Below are 23,396 nucleotides of genomic sequence, written 5' to 3'. Positions count from 1 at the left end.
TTGTTAATGTTTGACTAGTAATGAGTATGTACATTCAAGTTTTGCAAATCTAAAGATTAACTGTAAATTAGTTTTTAGCAAATCTAAATATTTTCATTTTCTGTCAATGAAATTTACACCAGCAAAGGCCCAATATAACTCAATATACACACATAACACTCATCAGCGTTTCTATAGATTGTTGTACATTTCTTGTGGCACCAAACAACACCAAATAACTAATATAACCCTAATCTATTCACATAACACTCATTCAAGAAAATACCAAAGCACAAGTAATACAACCTATTAAATGAAAATTCTTCTCTAACAAAAACATACATTATAGTTGATAAACTTTTATAATATCTACAACTACTTTTACCTACACAATAAAATTCTTTACATATTTCAAAAAAGAAAATGAGTTGCTCACTTGAGATGATAGAGAGCTGATACCAACTTCTGACATAAAATTCTGAAAATGAGGAGAAGCTAATCTGAAAATGATGAGGAGAATTGCATTAGAAGCTGATCTGTGGAGGGGGGGGGGGGGGAGGAAGTAAATAGCAGAACAACTCGACTATACCAGAGCTGAGTAAACTTAATAACTCGATTTCACGTTCATCGGGTTTGGCTTCACATGCAAATAAGTGATTTGAAATCCTGTCAGAGCATAGCAGCGCAACTCGATTATGCCAGAGCCGAGTAACATTAATAACTCGATTTTCTATCCATCGGGTTCAGCTTCACATGATAATAAGTGATTTGAAATCCCGTCAATAACTCGGTTTCCCCATTGTCGAGTTACAAATAGTAACACAGGGTATTTTATTGCCCAAAAGCCAAGCTAGATTGCCAGTGTGGCAAGAACCTGCCTATAACTCGGCGTTAGCATAACCGAGTACTTTAAGTAACTCGATTTTAGTGTCATGGAGTATCAAAATAGGGGCACGCCCCTATATAATTTGCAAACAGGGACATATTGCCAAATATTTTGCCAATAGGGGCAAAAGGCTAGATTCTCCAGCTTTAATGATATCATTATTGCTACCTATAATGAGCATATCATCAACATAGAGACACACAATAACATAGCCATTTGCGGTATGTTTAATATACACACATTTGTCACACTCATTGATTCTAAACCCATTTGACATCATTGTATTGTCAAATTTCTCATGCCATTGCTTTGAAGCTTACTTTAATCCATAAAGAGATTTAATAAGACTACACACTTTTTTTTCTTGATCAGGGACAATGAACCCCTCAGGTTGTTCCATATAAACCTCCTCATTTAATTCACCATTTAAAATGCAGTTTTTACATCTATTTAATGTATCTCAAGGTTATGCAACGCTGCAATAGCACATCCGAATGGATGTTATTCTTGTAACAGGTGAATATATGTCAAAATAATCTATACCTTCATTTTGTTTGTAACCTTTTACAACAAGTCTTGCCTTGTACTTGTCAATAGATCCATCAACTTTCAATTTCCTCTTGAATATCCATTTATGTCGTAGAGGTTTACAACCTGGTGAAAAATCCACTAGTTCCCATGTATGATTTTGTAAGATGGATTCAATCTTACTATTGACAGCTTCTTTCCAGAAAGGTGCCTCAGGTGTAGAACTAGCTTCCTTGAAGCTTTGAGGTTTATCTTCTAACATATAAGTTAGAAAATTCGAACCAAACGATTTTGACATTTTAGCCCTCTTACTACGTCTAGGCTCAACCTCATTCCCCTCTTCCATCAACTCTTGATCATGAGAGGTACTAGACGTAAACTCAAAGTTTCTCTTGATACTTGTGTGGATTTGTAGGGAAATATTTCTTCAAAATATACTACATTCCTTGATTCTATAATGGTATTAACATTCATGTCAAGAATGTCAGATTTATGAATTAGGAACCGATATGCACTGCTATTATGAGCATAACCAATGAAAACACAATCTATCGATTTTGATCCTATCTTTATCTTTTTAGGAATAGGGACAGCCACTTTTGCCAAAAACCCCCACACCTTTAAGAATTGATAGGAAGGCTTTTTACCTTTCCATAATTCATATGGCGTCTTCCTGGTTTTTCTTTCTAGGCAATTTATTAAGAATATAATTGGTGGAAAGAATAGCTTCGCCTACAAGTTTTGTAGTAAATCAGAACTTATCAACATCATTTCTTTCAAGGTTCTATTTTTCCTTTTAGCAACTCCATTTTGCTGAGATGAATAAGGTGAAGTGGTTTGATGAACAATACCATGCTGTAAACAGAACTCACCAAAAGGTGATTCATATTTCCCACCACTATCACTCCTTAGAACCTTAATCTTTTTGTTGTGTTGATTCTCAACCTCATTCTTATATTGCATGAATGCCTCAATTGCCTCATCCTTGCTCCTTAGCAAGTACACATAACAGTATCTAGTGCAATCATCTATGAAAGTGATGAAATATTTCTTACCACCTCTAGTTTGTACAAATTTCATGTCACATACATCACTGTGTATTAAATCAAGAGGTTCAGTGCTTCTTTCAACTAATTTAAAAGATGCTCTAGCCATCTTAGCTTCCACACAAGTTTCACATTTATGATCAAAATCAATTTCAAATTTAGGCAATAAATTTAAATTGATTAGTCTATGTAAAATATGATAATTAACATGGCCCAATCTACCATGCTATACATTAGATGACTCAAGCATGTAAACAGAAGATGTACCCTTATTATTATCAATAGTAGAAAAAGTAGTCATTACATTCATCTTAAACAAGCCATTGCTCAAATATCCTTTGCCCACGTACATTCCACTTTTAAAGAGTGAAAATTTATCAGATTCAAAGACCAACTTGAAACCATTCTTGCTCAAGAATGAGCCAGATACAAGGTTCTTTTGAATTTCTGGCACATGCAGTACATCTTTGATCTTTCAAAGTAAGAAATCTGCCCGTAGTCATTTTGAGCACAACCTTTCCAATTTCTTCAATCTTAGAGGTTAAGGAATTTCCCATGAAAATTTTTCCTTCATTACCCACAGGATTATATGTAGAAAACATTTTCTTTTCTAAACATACATGGTGAGTAGCCCCAATATCCACCTACCATTCCTTGATATTTCCTCCTACCAAGTTCATTTCAGAAATCATAGTAGAAATGTTCATGTTGGTTTGAGCCAAAATAAAATTCACTGCAACAGATTTCTCAACCATTTTTGTTGACATTTCTGCCAAACAAAGACTCGGTCAACTTGAGTCCGAAAATCAGAAAAATATATAACACAACTCAGAAAGTGACTATCTAAAAGTAAGAGCCAAAAATGCATGCATGTTAAATATTTATTAACTCAATCTACAGTAAATAAAGAAGAGAAAAAAGTATCTAATGCATAATATAAAAACAAATCAAAGTCTGACAATCACTATTGTAGAATAGAAAATATAGTCCAAGTAGTGTCTCCTTTCAATACTCTCCCCTTTTGGATTCAGGTCTTCAACATCCCAATCAAAAGTATGAATACTATTGTTGGTAATCATATTGCGAAGGAGATTGGAGTTTCGCTAGTGATAGACGCTCCAAAAAGTGGCCTTGCTTGGGGTCCTTTTCTCAAGATTTGAGTAGATGTAGACATCACAAAACCTCTTATGAGGGGAAAAATGATTCGCATTGAAGAGATGGAGGATGTTTGGGTATTTTTTAAGTATGAGAGGTTGCCTACATTCTGCTATCGATGTGGTATACTGGGCCATCAAGATCGTGATTGTCAGGGGATTAATAAAGGATGCTTTCATACAAATGATGATGTGCTTGAATTTGGTCCTTGCCTAGGAGTTGTAGCCTCAAAAACCAAGTATAAAAAAGGAAATCCCAATCCACACAAATACAGTGATGTTGAAACAGAAGATACATTCCTTTCTGACGAGGAAGATGATGCAGTTAGGGCTGATAAACTTCGGCAACAACCACTGAAAACGACATCTGCCGATGAGTTCACTGGAAAGATGATTAAAGGTCACCCGCCCACGGTAAGAAAGTCGGAGGAACACAGAGATTCAAACTGTTAGGTTCCAACTCAAATTTCAAATTCAAAACCAGATAATGGTGAGCCCGAATTCGCAGCACCGAATACCATTATTTCCTCGATGACTCAAGTTTTGAATTCATAAGAAGATCAGCCAGTTGTTAACCCGATGGAATCCAATGATGTTGGGCAACAAATATTGGATAAACTTGCTCCATGTTTTGAGGGATACATTTACAACACAACTCTTCCAGGTCTTGAGAAGATGGAGAGTGGCAAGTCTTTGCATAGTAATCAATAGCTGATGAGGGTAAAGGATAAGATAGTTGATGATTCAAATTCAAACGAGGAAAGTTCAAATGGGGATATGGAGCTGGATTTTCTACCCAATGAAGGTGAAGATTTCTCGGATCAGAAAAAATGATCTCTTTGGTCTTGGAAACGCATCCTTAGGAGTTCTAATAACAAAGCTGCAACTAAAGTTTCACCTAAACCTTCAAATCAGTCTCCCAGTCTGAAGGTGTTGAGCTCCAAATGGCATTTTGAAAATCATGATCCCAATCACTCTGCAGAACTGCATCCACATCAGAAAAAACAAGCCATTGATCCACCTTATACCCATTCTTTCTTTCCTCTAACTGGGGTTGGTAATCAATCTCCCCCTTCTCTTCAATGAAAATTCTCAGCCTTTCAAATCCATTAAAAAAAAAATTGGAATTTTTTTTTTGACAACCATTGATGATGCTTCCAAGGACAACATGGCTTCAACCTCTAATCCAACTGAATCATGTATACACCTGTTGCAAGATTGTTCCTTTGCACAAGTCGTTTGGCTTCATGCTCCTTATTGGAATTCTTTCAGGCCGGTCATGCATGTTTAGGTTTTTTAGAAGTTAAATGAATTGATCTTAGAAGTCTATGTTCTCGTACTGCTACCTATACTACAGAGTTCATGGAGGTCAATGCAATCAAGATTAGAGTGTATTCTTTGGAAGTCGTTGGTTAGATCTTGAAGGATATTAAGTTGATTTGCGAACAATTTGTTAGTACAGCTATATATATATTTAATTTATTTTAAGATGTAATTGTGTTACTTTAGCTATTAGTAGAGTTGCAACTTGCAAAAGAGAATGAGAAGAACATTGTTTTGACCCTTATTTCTCTTTTCTCATTGTATACTATGATATTGAATGAATAAAATCTACTATTATTTTTTCTTTTAAAAAAAAAAAAAATAGCCAACACAGAAAAAGAGATTATAGAGCCACGTGAATCACTATAAGGTCATAAGCATATATAATATTATATCCAACTAATATTTAAAATACCGAATTGCAGGCACAATTCGTACAATGACTGAGCAAATGACAACAAACCCCGGCCAAACAATGATTCAAGTAAGACCAATTAGCCTATTATAATATAATTTAGGCAAGAAAGCAAGTTCTTGAATAGTCTATAGACACTATACTGACAAATCTTTTTTTCTTTTTTTTTTTGGTTGAAGGAACACTATACTAACAAATCAGTATATAAAAGGTTCAATTGTCAATCACGAAGACCAATGTTATCAGAGAACTAAATATCACAGATTAACTTTACAATTTAAAAATAGATATTTGCGTCTTTCAAAATATATATATATATATATATATATTTGCGATAAACGATAAACCCACATATTCCAAACCTAGTTTTTCAAGTTTTTCCTAATATATAAACAATTGCAGATTAACATATTTCAACCAACACATAATTCCTTTCATCGTAAATCACAAGGGTAAATTAAAATATAAACGAAATCTGCTTTAAGGTAGTTGGATATATTTCAACAATTTACTTTTATGATAAAGTAAAATAAACAACATATAGATTTAAATATAAGTAATAACACAAATAGATGTGATAGACAAACACAATAAATAGATACTGTATATATAAAAAGAAATTTGCAAATAATTAAAAAAATTGACAGACCAAATGCTAAAGGATGAATGATTCAGATCAAGTCTGGTATTTGACACAATCTCCTTAAAGCAAATTTCACCCCTCACATAATCACTATGGTGCTTTGAGACTCACAGATGTCTACCTCCTAAGATAAAATGATCTCTAGTACGGAAACGAAACACTCAAGGCCGTGCTCTGTGAACTACTCAATGTCTCTTTCTCTCTCTTTGACACTGTGGTGGACCTTTTTGAGATTGTGGGCTGGACTGTCTCCTGCTACACTACAACCTAAAGGTTCTGGGTAAGGGAGTCAGGACTGATCTAATTGCAACTCAACTTGAATCGGCTTGTGCACAAACTAAAGCCCCTTTGTTGAAACTTTGGTTACATGCCCATGGTAGATGAGACTATTACGAAAGAGTTATAGCTGGCAAATACAATGTGATGACAATAAAGAAATATACTTGTTGTTAGACAGAATAAGTAAAGGATTCTTAATCAAAACAAGGACAGAGGACATCACAACACCAAGAAATACATTATAAATGAAATGGCAAAGGCGAAAGATAAATAACACTGGTATTGAATCAATAAAAGCAAAGAAGGAATGGCTAATATGTCATGTCCAGTTGTGCTACGGGACTAAGACCAAGGAGGGAACCACTTCCTTAATGTGAATAACCTCTTAGGAAGATCCTGCTGTAGAAATTACCCATTTTGAGAGAACGGACCTAAATGACTTATGCCCAGAAAAATCCTTAATCCTTAATAGAGGTTAGTCTTTTAGAGGGAGAGAAGAGGTTAGCCTATTGGTGCATGCCTATGGGCATTTTCTCTTATTATCCCTAATGGCATGCACTTAGTGGTTTCAACTCATCCTTCCTTCTTTTGGGTGGTATGTCATCCCAGTAGGACAACTCACCCAAAATAATTTGAATAGGAACCCCATAATAGGCTCCCCCTTTCTCCCCACTACCAGACCATATCCTTACTTACCTCTGACCCATGACCCACCACTCTTGTATTAGCTAGGTATAGGCTGGTAGTGCCTGGGCATTGCGCGTTTTCTACTTCTGTGCATGTCCAAAGCTTTTCTACTGCTCATGCATTTGCCATGGTCTGGAGGCTCATTTGTGCAGTTTGCCCCTCATTCTTAACCTCTTGTGGCGTGAACTGTCTTCTGATCTTCCATTCTTTATGGCTTGTTCCTTTCAAGGGTTGGGCCTTGCTTGATTGTGGGCTTTTCTCTCTTTAGCCCACTTTTTGCTCCTTCTATAAACCTGCTACCATTCCTGCCATGCCACTCTATAATTCCTGTTGTGGTGTTACTTGACCCGTGCTTGCTAGGCCTCTTTTGGGCTTGCTACGTGCTTTTCTTTCACTTGACTACAGCGACCCAGCATTGTCATTGGGTCTACATTCATGCTACTTGAGTTTCCTCAACCCATTCCATTGCTTACGGACTTCCTTGGCCCATTTCTTCTTCCTTGGGCATCCTTGACTCACTTTCTTTCCTTAGGCATTCTTGGCCCATTCCAACTTTGCATTCCCATGGGTTTTTGCTAACTCTTTTGGGCTTTTCTAGCCCAATTACCATGTCCTTTATCTTTGGGGTTCATGGGTTTTCCATCAACCCCTTACTTACTTACTTCACCACTTTGGGCATGCCTCAACCCATTCTTGCTTTCATACTGCCCATGGGTTCACTATTTCTTTCTCTGAACTCTTTTAGGCCTGATTGCTTCATTCGAGGCTCATTTATCATTTTATGGGCCTTTGATCCACCATTCCTGCCATTCGGACTTAGTGGTTTTTTCTCTTAATTTACCAACTCTTTTATGCCCATATTGTTAGGCTTCTTCCTGCTATTGGACTCTTCCAAAATGAGTATCAACAGACACAAAATGAAATGTACAAAAATATTCTCACTTTTAGAGTTTTTTTGAAAAGGTAGTTTTTATGAATGAGAGATTATGAAAAATTATACGTTATTGAACAGGCATTTTGTTTCAGTAATAACTGTTGTGCACATACTAACTGACTCAAAAATTAAAATAATAAAATATTATTATTTGGACAAGTAGGCCCAATCCACATATGCCAAAAGCCCATCCTAATGTCCAACTCATGAGCATATAAACTCATATATTATTTATTTCCTTTCCTATGTGGGACTCAGGATTTTTACCACTTTTAATAACATTTTCAAGTGAACATAGAAAATATCAATCTTATTCACTCCATGCTATTTTTCCAACATCTTCTTCCTTCACGCCTTATTTTCTTCATTTCCCACTTTGTTTCTACCTCTGTTATTTGATTTTTTTTGGGCATGTAAGGTTCTAAAGACTTAGGATCTTATGTATTTAGAACTCTAATGTGTATTGTTGGTAAATCATGATCAAAACAAGAAGTTTAGTCGTGTTTAGACTTGCTCAAAGTTGTGTCATTTATGTAAAGTTGGATTTAAGTTGATGCAGAATTAAAAGTGCAATTCGGTTTGGTTCTATCGATCGAAATTTAGGCTCAATCAATCGAAATTTGGGCAGAATGCATTTTTTGTAGAATTCCAACTCAGCCCTAGTTCATTTAAAACGTTTAGGGTTTTGTATTTTTGCCCTAGGTATATAAGGCAAACCCTAGCCACGTTTTAGTGTTGCTCCTATTGCTGTTTGTGTAAATCTCTTGTGAGATCTGTGAGAAGCTTTCCTCTACACAAGCTTAGGATTATCAAGAGGAGATTCGTTCAAGAACTTGATGATCATTCAGTTGCTGCCATAGATGCTTAAAGAAATACAAGCAGGTGTGCTTGTACTTGTTGGAGAATCCAAGAAAAAAGGAGTCCGTGGTCTCGGAGCTTGCATGTGGTCGTGTCAGTAAGTTTCTACTGGTAGGTAGCAATAGGATGTTAGTGGTCTAAGTCCTATTGAACAATTTCAATTTTTTCATAGTGGATTCAGGTTTACCTTAAGGATAATTAGGTTAAATCCTCTCTAAGTTTTTACCGGTTTGGTTTCTTGGGTGATCATATCATTATGTTATTTATCTTTCCGCTGCTTTGCATGATATGATTGTTTGATTGTAATAACCTAGATTTGGAATTTGGACTAAGTAATAACTTGGCTAATTACCTAGGTTAATTCAATTGTGTTTTTAAGGGGTCTAAAAACTATCAGGGTATTTTATTCTTTGTCGATGAGGCTTTCCACTTCTATTCATCCTTTATGGAAAATGATGTGGGCTTGTTGGGCTTGCCTCATTTTGCCTTTCTAAGTTGGGTCCATGGGCCTTTCAGGGTCTTTCCCGTATTACTTTCTATTAATTCTTGCCGGTTTGGCCTATTGGGCCTTTTTTCTCTTTGAGGGCATTTCACCATGGTTGACTCTTTCACATTACCCATGGGCCAATGTTTTCTATTCCTTGTTCTTTATGGATATTCTTTTTCCTTGGGCCATACTTATTCACTTTTTGGGCCCAAGGGGTGTGGCCCTATTGCTTTGCTTTTGTTCTCTAATCTCTCCTTCCTTTTTCTTGGCTTGGTTTGAGCTTATCTGCCGTTGAGCTTTTGTGTCCATATTATCAAAAATGGTTATCAACACAGGTCATCAAACAATCCATGTCGAAAAGTTTGTATGAATGGTATTGGTTGATTAATAATATAGGCAACAATCTGTCATGTAATTTTTTAGAAGTCTTAGAATTTTTTGGTATTTAATTTCAAGATTGTAATATCCTAGTGGTTGGTGATACTTTTTTTTGGGGGCTAATATTTATCTGTTTACACTGAATAGAATTACTATTATTATTATTATTGAACTCGAGAGTCAAGGCTATGTCAGTTGAATCCAAATCTTATGTACCTGTCTCTTTGTTCCACCAAATTTTACCACATGTCCATTTATTTAATTAAATCTTACAATTTTTTTTAATTATCCAAAATAAATAAAATAAATGAATAACTTATATAAAATTTATTCATAAAATTTTAAATAGTTTTGACACATTACTAAACCTAAATCCCCAAACTTCCTCAATGAAAATCATCCAAAATTTCAATTGACAATACCAGCCAGTTATAGAGGTTTTTTTTTTTTTTTTTTTTGTTGAGAATCCGAGTTATAGAGGTTAATGACTCACAATTATTAATGGATAGGGACATAAAGCTAATTTGATTTTGATGGTGGAATATACTTTTAGCACAAACTGTAAGTGTTCTATTTTAAGTATCTTTCTATTTTATTAGTATCTAAAACATATATATAAATAAATATATATATATATATTATTTAAAAAAAAAAAAGAATTTTGAGAGAAATTTTAAAATTAGTTAGAAGGTTGAAGACATTTTGGAGAGTAAAGTGAAGCGCACAAGCAAAGTATTACTTTAGCGAATAGATAAAGAGGAAATAAATATAGTTTAGCACATAGGAATAGGAATAGGAGGAAGAGAGGAGAGAGAGAGGGGGAGAGAATCTTGGTTGGTTTGCAAAATCAAACAACGAAAATGGCGTGTTCTTCTCTCTCCGTCTCTGTGCAATTCAAAGCGATTCTCCTCTTCGTGTGTAGTATACATTTAGTGGTTTCAGTTTCAGCTTCTGCGATCGAGCAGACGCAGACGCAGACGCAGAGAGAGTTCGATTATTTTGCTTTGGCGCTGCAATGGCCAGGCACCTACTGTCAGCGTACACGCTATTGCTGTTCCTCCAACGCCTGTTGCCGCCGGTATTATATTTTCTCTTTCTCTCTCTCTCTCTCTCTTTTTAATTTTTAAATTTCAAATTCGAATAATGAAAATATATTTATTTATAGTAATAATATATCATCTTGTATTTCTATTTCCACTGTTTCAGCCCCAACGCTCCCACTGAATTCACAATCCGTGAGTATAAAGCAATCGCAGATTGAATTTGATTTTACATAAATCTCTTATTTTAAATTTTCTGATTATAGATTTGTAGTCATATGCTTTGTATTTGTATGATAGATGGACTTTGGCCTGACTACAATGATGGATCCTGGCCTGCCTGTTGCACCAGATCCAATTTCGACGAAAAACTGGTACATACAAATTAGGGAATACTGGTATCTACATCTGCTTTGTGAGCTTAGGTTAGGTTTTAGGGTCCAAAGAATGATAACTGTGAGTACCAATGAGCAAAGAAAATTAATGAGATGAGGAGAAGAAGTAGAACAATTATAACTTCCTTATTGAATTGTTTGAATTTTTCAAGCACATTGATTTAAATGTTGAGCATATTTAGTACTTTTGGGACTTATAATTTCGTTGGTAAACTAGAAACCTACTTTTTATGACCCAAAAAATGGTACATTTAACATGCATTCTTTCTATGACCGAAATTACAGAAAAACTATCTATGTGTGTGCTTTTGGTGGGCTTAGGTTAGGTTCAAGAGAAGTTGAAGTTGAAAATCTAGGGTTTACTTTACCACTTTGGAAGAATTAAGGTTAGGGTCCAAAGAATGACTAGGGTTTGATTTAAGGTTGTAAAAGAGGTGAGGCTTTGAATAATGCACGGGAATGATAGCACTCTAGACATGTTGTCTTTCAATAACACTCAACACGCTTATAATTCCCTTATTGAACTGTTTGAGTTTTTCATGTACATTGAATTGAATGTTGAGCATATTTATAACAACTCTCTTACTTGTATTACTAGTTTTAGGACTTCTAATTTCATTGGTAAACTAGAAACCTTTTTTGATGTGTCCAAAAGGAGAGTAGTTTTTTTTTTTTTTTTTAATCATGATTAGTACAAATGCCATTTAATTTGTAGATTTCGACATTGCATGATGATCTGGAGAAGTATTGGCCTTCTTTAAGTTGTGGTTCACCATCAACCTGCCATGGTGGAAAAGGATCATTCTGGGCACATGAGGTCCTCATCTTATGTTCACTTAGTTTTTTTTTTTGTTTAATCTTCCCTTTACACAATATGGTCTAACAGTTATTCATTCTTATGCTCTTGGGGATGGCTGAAATGGGTGATATACAATGGCAGTGGGGTAATGATCTTCAACCTTTGCTCACTCACATGATTTATTGGATAGCTAAAGTTTATTGTTTACTCCTATCTATATATATATATATATATATTTTTTTTTTTTGAGGCGATATGGGGAAGGTGCTATGAATCTTACCCTCTATTAGTCCTTGGAATTTATTGAAATTCTTGGAATCTGAAATTTGTACATTTAAGAATCTCCATTTTTTATATTTTGATTTTCTTTGCCTATTAGGAGAGACAAATTTAAGTTGGACTAGAATCTCTCTCTGCAAAAAATGACATCTGAGCTGTAGGAAAGCACATTGTTTGCTTGTTTAATGTATCTATACTGATGATTGTATACTGTTTAATGAAATGTCATGTTTGGCTGGTTTATGATGTCAACTATCTTTTTTCCTTACATTTTTCATGGGTAAATCTTCATGTCATTCAATGTTAATAATGGTTTTTGTTCCCCAAGGATGAGATAAGAGAAGAAGAGAGAGAGAGAGAGAGAGAGAGAGAGAGAGAGAGATTTTGTTCAGAGTGGTGTCAGTTAAAACAGATTGACTTGATTAAGATCAATAAACTATTGAAAGTTGCCTTTGCATGTGCGCTAAGTTTCTTATCACGTGTTTACCATTGATAATGAGATTGGATTTCAAACTATGTGGTCATTATGGGAGGTCTATTGAACTTGCATGTATGATAAAGCAAAAGAAGTATTTTGATTCTCTCTCTTGTTAATGTCTTCTCATTCTCATCTGAATTTATATTTGCAGAGAAGCATGGGACGTGTTCCTTTCCAGTAATCCGAGATGAATACAACTACTTTTTAACAGGCCTCAGTGTCTATTTCAAACATAATGTCACAGTACGTTTTCTGTAAACTGAATATTATTTACATCAACCTAAAGTCTGTCATGCTTTTTACACAAGGCATATACTCCTAAAAGGAGAAAAATTTGAAAGAATGATTCATTAGTATAAAGTACATTATCTAGCTTACCTATGTATTTGTTCCCCTATCCACTATTGCTATCCAAATAAATTTCAATCTACAACAATTTATGCTGTTTTCTGAGATTATCTATAGCTAAAATGCTTCCAAAAGCTGCTGTCCTAAGGAAAAATGTCACTTTAGTTGGGGCTAAGAGTCCGTTGGGAACAGATTATTTAGCTGAAACTAAAAACTTTATGCTGAAAGTAGTCTAGATAAAACTAAAAAATAGCTGAAATTATACAATAGGACCCATGAATAATACCAAAAGTGTAATGAAACCCATGAATAGTAGCAAAAATAAGCTCAATAGTAAAAAAAATTGGTTTTTTAAGCTAATGCCAAACTCAACCTTTGTCTTCCATGTTCTCTTCTAGCTGAAATACAAACATTATGTAGTATGATTTAACTTCTAACATGTTTCTTTTAGATAGATTCCAACTAATTTATCCACTCAACTTCTTCCAACTTTACTTGCCTAAATTATGTTTATAAAACATACTATGGACTCCAATTCCGAGTCTTGCTTTGTTCTCACAAAACTAGCCTTCAACAATTGACTGCCATGCCAAGAGTCATGCTAGAACTTGAAACTAGAGCCCACCCCCACTTCAATGCTAATGCAGTGAAACCATATTCTTCCATACACTAACAACATTTGGCCAATAACCATATTAGAACACAACCCCAATGGTACCATGTTTTTTATCTACCACTAGTCTGCATAAGGCTTCTCTCTCCAAGGCATTAACCAAAGCCATTCCCCTGGTAAAAAATGACTAAGTTCCTAATGCCTCCACACACCGCCCCCCCCCCCCCCCCCCCCCCCCAAACAAACACACACACACCCCTAAAGTAGTTCACAATTTTTCCTCTAATTATCCAAATGAAACTTAAATTCATCCTCTACTTCACACTGCTAGAAATCCTGATGTAATTTCTCAATCCGACAAGCTACCCCCTTGGGGATAGGTTATATGTAGGTAAATTTGATAACGTGGTCTTAATTAAAGTAATTCTACCTGCCATGGAAATATAAAAGTCTCTTCCAGCCTGTAAGGTGCCTTTCCATTTTTTCTATTAAGTGTTCCATACAGCCTTCTCTCTCACCTTTTTTCTTCAGTAAGTATGCATGTGTATATATATATATATATATATAATGGAAATGAGGAGGTTATTCTAGTACACAGAAAGTATGATAGGATTACTCCTAGAAAAGTTTTATTTATTTATTTTAAATATGACATTTTACATATAAGTTGCTTCCTCCATTGTGTAATATATAGATTGTTTTCACCATGGATCTTATTTTGGTAATTTATCATTTGTATTTTCTTATACAGCAAATTCTGGAAAATGCTGGATACGTTCCGTCTAATACTGAAAAGTATCCTCTTGGTGGCATTGTTTCTGCCATTGAGAATGCTTTCCGTGCGACTCCATTGCTGGTGTGCTCAAAAGGCTCTGTGGAGGAACTTCATTTATGCTTCTATAAGGACTTCAAGGTTAGCTTCTTCAATGCTACTGAAAATAGATCCTGTGCTGAATTGAACTATACCAAAGAAGATTTCATGTTATTTAGTGTGTCCAGATCAGACAGCAATAGACATTGGCCGCCGTCTTGATTTATACCACCTTTATTGTTTTCATCTCTACATTTGATTGATTAATTATTTTAAAAAATAAAATCAACCTTACATTTTTTAAATTTATATATCTTCTGACATACTAAAAAAGCAGAGACTGTTGGTTGGTAGTATTTCTATGGGTGCTTAAGAGAATTCAGGATCTAGCATGGTATTTCAGTTAACAGGCTATCATTGCTGTCTAAAAAGAATGTGATTTGAACTTCCAAACTTATTTAAAAGATTTCAACATTCTTAAAAGCTTGATGTTATTACAGCCTCGGGACTGTGTGGTTGGATCGAGAAGTCTAAATGACATGGTCTCTTCAAAAAGATCTTGTCCCCTTTATGTCAGCTTGCCAGCATATGTTTCATTGGGTAAGATCTTTTTTAATGTTTTGTTTCTTGAAATTCTATAGCAATGTTACCTGTAATCTGATTTATGATTTCAGTGGTCGTGACAATCTATAATTACCTCCTGTTGAATGTAATTATCAACACCACCCCTAAAATCCAGATTTCACCAGTGTGGATCTGAATGTTAATATCTTTTCAAGCTAATGTCAACATATTTATTCGTCTATGCATATATTATTATGTACATATATTTTTGAAAATTTGTGGCTTATGAATTGAAGGGTGAGGGTTCCTAAGACTCAAAACTGTTCGGAGGTAGCTTTTTGTTGAAAGGTTATTTGCTGAAAGTTAAAATATATAATTATATCTAGAAATAAATGAGGTTTTAAAAAGTTGTATATAAGTGAGTAAGCTAAACTGCTAAAAGGCTGAAGGAAAAGGGTGCATCCAATACACCCTAAGCAAGGCAAAGCTCCTAGCATCTATAAGTTCCCGGTTGAAAACAAGCTAAAGATGCTAGTGCTTGCATTTTTGCTGCTTAGAGTTCCAGCCTTGAAGTTGGATTAACAAGAGAAAAGGAAAATAACTTGCTGTGCTAACGCTGCATCCTGTGCTTGTACTTTCTTTAACCTTCTATTTTTGGATTATAGGGTATATCCTATTGTTGCATGAAAAATGCCTTTCTCACATTGAATTCTCTGGAAACTTTTATAAAGGAATATTTACTACTGTATCTTGATGAACTGTAGTTTGCTCTTCCCCGCAAGTATTTACTTTTTAAGCAAATAGAATTCCAAAAAGATTTTTACATAAGTTTTCCTTTATTTTTGTAGGGCTTGACGGTGTGAAAACCACCCTTTCACTGGATGCCTGATATGGTTCTGAAAGGTCTTGGCAGTAAGTATGTGTTGTGAGGTGCTCTAGTTTAATCTTTACCTGATCATGAGCTGTAAACATCAGTGTATTTGTATGCTATACTATATGTTCCAAAAAGAACACTGTAATTTACTAATGAGATATCTGTAATTTATTGTTTAATACATGACCGGAGAAGTCCTCCAATTACTGTGCAAATTGCGTAGTGCAATGTGTGTGCATATCACTGTTCAGTATAGGGTTTTATGAAGTCCATACAACCTGTTAAAATCATATATAATAGCAAGTATTATCTGGCTTAATTGCAAATATTGATCATAAAATATGGGGTTATTTGCAATGTATGTCCTTAACTATGAAATTTGACAGTCCACGTCCAAGTTTGAGATTAATTTGCAATATGTGCCACTAATCCAATTTAGTGTCCAAATTATCAAAGGAAAATTGATTTCAAATGTCCTCATAGTTTAGGATGGACAGTATCATCCATTAATGTGCTAATTTAGACACTAATTTGGATGATGTGTTGAGCATTTTAAATTTTCTCAAAATGTGGGTTGATTTTAGAATTTGGAAGTTTTGGGTGCACATTGCAAATATCTTTATAGTTCTAGGGTGAATAATTGTAATTAACCTTATTTATCACTCTTATTTTTTGATATAATAATACTTTAAAAATTATTTTGATTAAATGAATGATCACAGCTCTAAACGGTTCTACCTTGGTTTTCATTAAAACTTGTTTGGTAAATCATGCTTTGAGTCTTGGAAGTGTTTGAAATATTAAAAGTTTGAATTTCTACCCTCAAATCTCCATACATATCATTTTCACTCATGTGGCAAGCAACTATACTATAGTATAGTCTATACAAGGTGGATTTCTCATGGATATATATATATATATATATATTTTTTTTTTTTCTCTCCCCTCTTTTTGCTTTCTCTTACTCGATGCCCTTTTTTTTTTTTTTTTTTTTTTCAATCTCTCTTCTATAGGCCCAGTTTCATTGATTGTCTCCCTTGGGCATTGCCACACTGCATTAGAAATTTGGGGGTCGTTAGCTTTGGGCTGGTGGGTTCTTGAGGTCTCCCAAAAAAAATTCCTCAAGGCCCAAGCCCAACGAACTTTTGAACAAAAGGTTTCTCACAACCACAAGTTTACAGTTCTTTAAAGGTTACATTTTCTTTTTTTCCTTTTTTTAAGGGTTTACTGTTTATTGGGTTTTAGGGCATGATATAGGATTTATGGATTTTTAGGGTTTAAGGTATTGTAAGATTTAATACTCTTTAGGCACTAGAATTTAGGGTTTAGGGTTTATTTATTTATGATTTATAGTTTTTAGGGTGTACGATATCTTAGAGTTTATTATTTTTTGTGACACTAGGATTTAGGGTTTATTGCTTTCGGTGTCTAGGGTTCTTATAGGGTTACTATTTTTTTTAAGGTTTAGGTTTTAATAGGGTTTATTTATTTATTAATTTTTGGTATCAAATTCAAAGTTTTGCATTCTTTTTGGGTTTAATTTTCTTGTAGCAATAGGGTTTTGTTTAATATAGAAAATTTACTTCAAGATTGTGTGTGATGTCTTAAATCATATAAAGATCTTAGTAGAGAAAGAATGTGAGCGTAAAAAAAAAAAAAAAAAAGTGAAATGAGAATGTGTGAAGTGGACCTAACAAACAAGTTGGGTTAGTTAGTTTAGGTTCGACCTAAACGGGTTCGTGTCAAATCTGGTTTGAACTAGAAATAGGTTGGCAAATAGATAGTAAAATTATAGTCCTTAATATATTTTTGATAAGTTGGATCAACTGGGTATGACTTGTATTTCTTTTTTCACATAACAAAGAAATGAAAATTTTCAACCAAAAAAAAAAAAAAAAAAAGAGAGTTAATAATACATGATTTTTACCATATCGTAGTGTATAGAATGTGAATATGAAATGAATTTAACACAATAAGTTCATTTTTAAATTTTACCCAAAAAGACATAATCATGGTGGAATCATGTATGAGTTGCACTCTGGACAATATTTATTTAGCCCAATTATTTAAAATAAGTTTAAAAAGATTTTGAAAAGACACTAATATCTTATAGAAATAATTAACACTAAACACATATTATACACATTTTATAAAAGAAACATTGACATATTTAATACATTTTTCTAAACAGTGAAAATTTATGTAATAGTTTTTTTTAATGACTTTTATGGAATACATATTACTAACCAAAATTTATACATATTGAAAAAAAGAAGAAGAATAATTTATACATATATATATATATATATATATATACTATAAAACCAATGCCTTTGACTATTTGTTGACTCTCTAATATTTTGTCACATAAGTTTTAAAAGCTCCACAATTTTCCACATCATCACCAATATTATTTATTTATTTAAGTTATTTTATTTTATTATTATTTTTTGAAAAAGGAACATCCTGACTCTTTAACCAAACCTTAACCTTAATAACCTATTGTCTTTCATCTGAACCCTTAACCCTAACGCTGCCTCTGTTGCCGGGGCCTCCACTCTCTTCTTTAGACTAAACCAGAAGAAAGAAATAGAATAAGAAGGAAGAAAAATTAAGATTGATAACAGGTCCTATTTAGAAGCATTAGACAACGTAATAGCGAATTCCATATACAGATTGATGTGCCTTGGTTTACGAGGTCTGTATTAATATCTTTAATCCTTTGTTTGTCTTTCGTCTTTCCTGCACATTACTCAACAATTCAGAAGTTTAAATTTTGAATAACAGTTTGTTTCAATAATTTGATTATATTTCGCATCCTATAGAATTTTTTACATCTTGTAACCTTCGTGATTTCAGATACAATTGAAAGAAGGAAAATTTCAATAGAGGAGAGTTGAGATGTCACTATTATAAAATGGAAATAATATTTGTTATTTGTCAATCGTCATATCCTACACTAAAGTGCCATATTTACCAAGATGCTTCTATCTAATCAGGCAATATATTATAACAATTAAGAAGTAGACGTAGTACAGGTCAGTTTTGAACACATATTTCTCTCTATTTTTCGCCATTTTCTATTAATATCAGTTTCTTTTACTATGGATTTTCATTGTTGAGTAAAGGCTTGGTTATTGGCAACTTGTGGGAAGTTTGATATTGTGGGTCTTCAAAGGTATAAGTTCAGTAGCTTTCATCAGTCTAGAGGAAGATGATAATATGATATACCAAAAAAAAATTTAAAAAAAAGTTCTTGAAATGTGAACATTTTTACAGGAGTTGTTGCAACCTATTTTGTAGCAAATCATTTTCCATATATATAATAATATAATAGATATAGATACCACTCTCTTCCAACCAATTATGAGTTTAAATTATGTCTTGCAACACAAATAACTGTTGATATTAGATTTTGATGGAAGAATGCTTCCCTCTTGTCATGATTCAAAATATGTCTCCCACCTCACACTCGACAATTTTTCAAAAGCCAAGAAACACTCTTTTTCCGTGCCTCTGTATGTCCACCTTATCTCCCCCATCTTTCTTTATAGACCTGGCAACATTGAACCTAAACATTTAATCCTAAAAAGATAGAAGGTTTTTAGGACTAGTAAAAAAATTGGTCAACATAAACTTGACCCACAAGTTGAACAATTTTTTTCATCAAAAACAGACACCATAGGTTAAAATTCTATTAATATATATATATATATATATATATATATTTATATATATATATCTGTGTGTGTGTTTTATATATATTTAAACTTCAACAAATTTAAATTTTATTCAAACTAAAAGTCTATTATCAAAAATTTCTAAACTTAAATATTTCAACAATATTAAATTTTATTCAAACTAAAAGTCTATGATAAAAAAATTATAAACCTAAATCCAAACAACAACTCACATTTTCTTTCTAAAAAGAAAGCATTTTGACTTTTTCTTCAATTAAAAGTCTATTATCAACATTTTAAGAACAACTAATTAGTAAATTAATTTTATATTATTTGTTTTTATATATTTCCTCAAATTAAGGGATAACACTTAACAAATGTGTAAAGTTGTGATTTACAAATATGTATTTTGTTGGCTTTTATTCTGTGCCAAATTTGATTGTAATTTTATTCAATCTTTTGTACCCTGTATTTGTTGTGGGAATTTATTGTAAGGGTTGTGTGATAGTGAGAGAGAGTGTGAAGACTCAAGCTATTGAAGACTGAAGAGTTTTCGCGGGTATATCGCGACTAAGCATCTCACGAAAGGAAGCATGTGCCTTGCACATGACTAGAATGCGAAGAGTCAGGCCAGATGGAGACAGCTGTGTCTCGCGAGTATCTTGTGGGTAAAGCCTTCCCGCGAGACACCCGCGAGACATTCTGTTCTGCCAGCCTGTCCAGTCTGATACACACTTTCTGTGCCTACACTATTTATACACACATTACCCACAAATGTAAGGGAGAGTTTTTGAGAGAAAACCCTAGCTAAAACACTTGAGAGTTAGAAATTGTTTTACCAACAATTCTCTACACATTTGTTTGTGGAATTTCCTCATCTCCTACCTATCCATTTCTATACCATTGAGAGGTTAATAGCCTAAACACTTACCACACCTTTTGAGAGTGTCCAATGAGGTTTTGGTGTTGCTGGAAAATATTGGAAGAAGCCAAGGATGGCAGATGCAACATGGAGCTTGTTGCGGGATCCAGAGAGCTAGACAAGACACGGTTCCGAGAAGCCTTGTTGGAGTAGGAGCTTGGAGGGCTTAGGTACAGAGGGTAGATTAGGTTTGGAGGGTCTCTTGCTTACCCATGTATCCCAACTGATTGTCTAGTGGATCGATTTTCGCTTGGAGGGTGGCGGAGAGGTTTTTCGCCGAGTTCTTCGGTTTCCTCTTCGATAACATGTCTCGGTGTTATCTGTGTTTGCATCTCTCTTCCCTACTCTTATTTATTTCATTTTACTGCTGTGTTACTTTAAATATGAATTAGAGCAGCTCTCTTGTTTGTTTGCTTGCGTTTATACTATTCCACACTTAGTATTAAGTTAGTGTAAAATCAATCAAGCCGTGATTTGAATTGGGGGTCTAAATAAGCTCTTGTGTTTTCAGACATTTCGAGCTTTCAAAATGTTTAATTTAAATTTAAATAAAACTAAAAGTGGATCATCAAAATTTTGCGTCTTATTAAATTAATATTTTATTAGGATATGAAGGTACAGAAAAGGGATGAGATTTAACAATAATTTAATTTAGATAAAACTTTATCATCTAAGTTTTAGAAATTTAAATTCTACTCCAACTAATAATCTATTATCAAAATTTTCATATATATATATATATATATATATCCATGGTTTTTTTATATAATTTTTCTTAATCAATAGTCATCCATATAATTAAATCTCACACAATACACACTTTTTTTTTTTTTTTTTTGCAATATGCAGCTTGTGCTTTTGTTTTAATCTAATAAATTCATTGTTGTAAAGAGGGAAAATTCTCAACCTATCACAAGCTGACACATCATACTATCAAGTCTACAAAATACAGCAAATTACAAAGCACCACGTACTGCTACTAGGTTTTGCTATTACCACTCAGAAACCAATAGAAATTTGCCAAGTGTCATTGAAATAGAGGCATAAAATGGATGCAAAAACTAGTCACAAATTAATGCGTGTAAGCGATGACATATGCAATCCAGCGTGTAAGCGATGACATAAGCGGACCAATCAAACTCCACCACGTGTCGCTCACCCACCCCTAAACTCCTATAAATAGAAGCCTTCCTAAGGCATTTCAAGAGACGAAGACACACCAAGACATCTTAGGAGAGGACCGAGAAGAGCTCTTGAGTTCAGAAGTCCAGAAGCTTTGCTGGAACCAAGCCCTAAAGCCTCTAGGAACTACAAGAACTTCAACTTCGAATACGAAGAACATTTGAAGAGAAATCATCCATCATCTTCCTAGATCTTAAAGGTCACTGGAATCAAGCTCAAAAGCCTCCAGAAACTCCAAGAAACCACAAATTGGTGAAGCTCAACGGATCTAAGCCTCTAAAGCCCCGAAGAACTTCTACCACAAACCTTTGAATACGAAGAACATTCGAAGAGGAATCATTCAAATCATATTCCTAGATCTCAAAGTTTACTGGAATCAATCTCAAAAGCCTCCAGAAATCTCAACAACCACAAATCAGTGAAATTCTACGGATTCAAGCCTCTAAAGTCTCGTAGAACTTCCACCACAAACCTTCAAAGACAAAGAACACACGAAGAACGTGAAGAACAAAGAATTTCTAACAAGCTCATAGCCAAAGATTCATTGTAATTCTGTTTCAAAGATCTTTGATCCATTCCTTAGCCAAATTGAAGGATATCTTGTGTTCGAATCAAAATCACATTACTACAATTCTAATCAACAAATCTTTCAAGAAGATTGAATCAGAGGATCATTCTTTTGTAATCACAGAGAATTGTACCACACATTCATCAATACAAATTCGCATTTGTGAAACTACTTTTACTTGTTTGATTTATTTCGAACTAAGAAATTTAGTCGTTCCACAATTGTATTTATTGTTCTTTGCTTCTGAATTTGTGCGCAAGATATTATGCCAAAGGAAGTTACTATAAAAATGCAAAACAATGGACACCCATTTAAGTTCTTTGTTCTTTTATGTAAGTTTTTAAATTTTTTTTTATTCTCAAATTTTGAACTCTTTTGTGTATGTTTTGATTTTTGGTTTTTGTTATTATATTTATTTTGTGAATGTGTTGATTTTATTAATTAAACTATCATTAGGAAAAAAATTGTATTGAGGAACTATTTTTTTATTTTTGCTTGTGCTGGCTAGAGTATAGATTAAATATAACCACAACTAGGAACGATCAAACTCATTCATATATTATATTAAGAAATTAACACAAAGCACAAAGAGAATTTTCAAATATAAAAGTAATTTAACACTATTAAAGTACAAACTCCAAACAATTAGAACTTAAAACAATTTTTTTATAAAAATTATTTACTTATTTTATTGTGGGGTCCAATAATTTACGGGTCCGGCCCACACGCTTATGGGAAGCCCACCGGTCTTAAATTGAAGGAGGCCGGGGCCCGAGCTCGAAACTAGGAAACATAAAAATAGCCCGAAGGCATAGCCGAGGACGGCTTCGTCCTCGGCAGGCCCAAAATCTCAGGGATAGGAATGGAACATGAGTAAGCTAGAAAGATCAGAAAATATCCTGGAGAAGTTGTCTTTAATACCCTTCCCTGACATGACACTGCCCCTAACAGAGCCGGGATCTTAGGCTTTATGGGTCATCTACAGTAATTTTGGGATTAGATTGATGGGACAGATATCTGTCCCGGAAAGATCGACCCTACACGTGGACGAGGGACAACAAACGTAGGCTAGTATAAAAGGAAAGGTAAACTAATAAAGAAGGGGGTCTCCCATCCAGCTTCTAAAAAAGACTTGATGAAAGAGAATGCCTGGAGAATATACGCCGGACAACACCCAAGAATCTACCGACGGGTAACCGAGGACAACACCATCGCTCCTCGGACATGATCCGAGGAGACAAACCCT

General features: G+C 34.1%; 2 protein-coding genes across 3 annotated transcripts in view; one reads left to right on the top strand and one right to left on the bottom strand.

Moving 5' to 3' along the window:
• Positions 1-23,396, bottom strand: part of LOC126698771 (mogroside IE synthase-like) — an 83,314-nt gene that overhangs the window by 35,169 nt on the left and 24,749 nt on the right. The window lies entirely within an intron of this gene.
• On the top strand, positions 10,307-16,013 carry LOC126698772 (ribonuclease 2). The gene is made up of 9 exons (XM_050396202.1): positions 10,307-10,675; positions 10,804-10,832; positions 10,938-11,011; positions 11,748-11,849; positions 11,973-11,976; positions 12,740-12,831; positions 14,301-14,462; positions 14,861-14,960; positions 15,773-16,013. The coding sequence occupies exons 1-9, from the start codon at positions 10,458-10,460 to the stop codon at positions 15,811-15,813; spliced, it is 822 nt and encodes a 273-aa protein (XP_050252159.1). The 5' UTR covers positions 10,307-10,457; the 3' UTR covers positions 15,814-16,013.

Source organism: Quercus robur, chromosome 9 (genome assembly GCF_932294415.1).
Source record: "Quercus robur chromosome 9, dhQueRobu3.1, whole genome shotgun sequence".
NCBI lineage: Eukaryota > Viridiplantae > Streptophyta > Magnoliopsida > Fagales > Fagaceae > Quercus > Quercus robur.
This window is presented reverse-complemented; position numbering and strand designations above follow the sequence as displayed.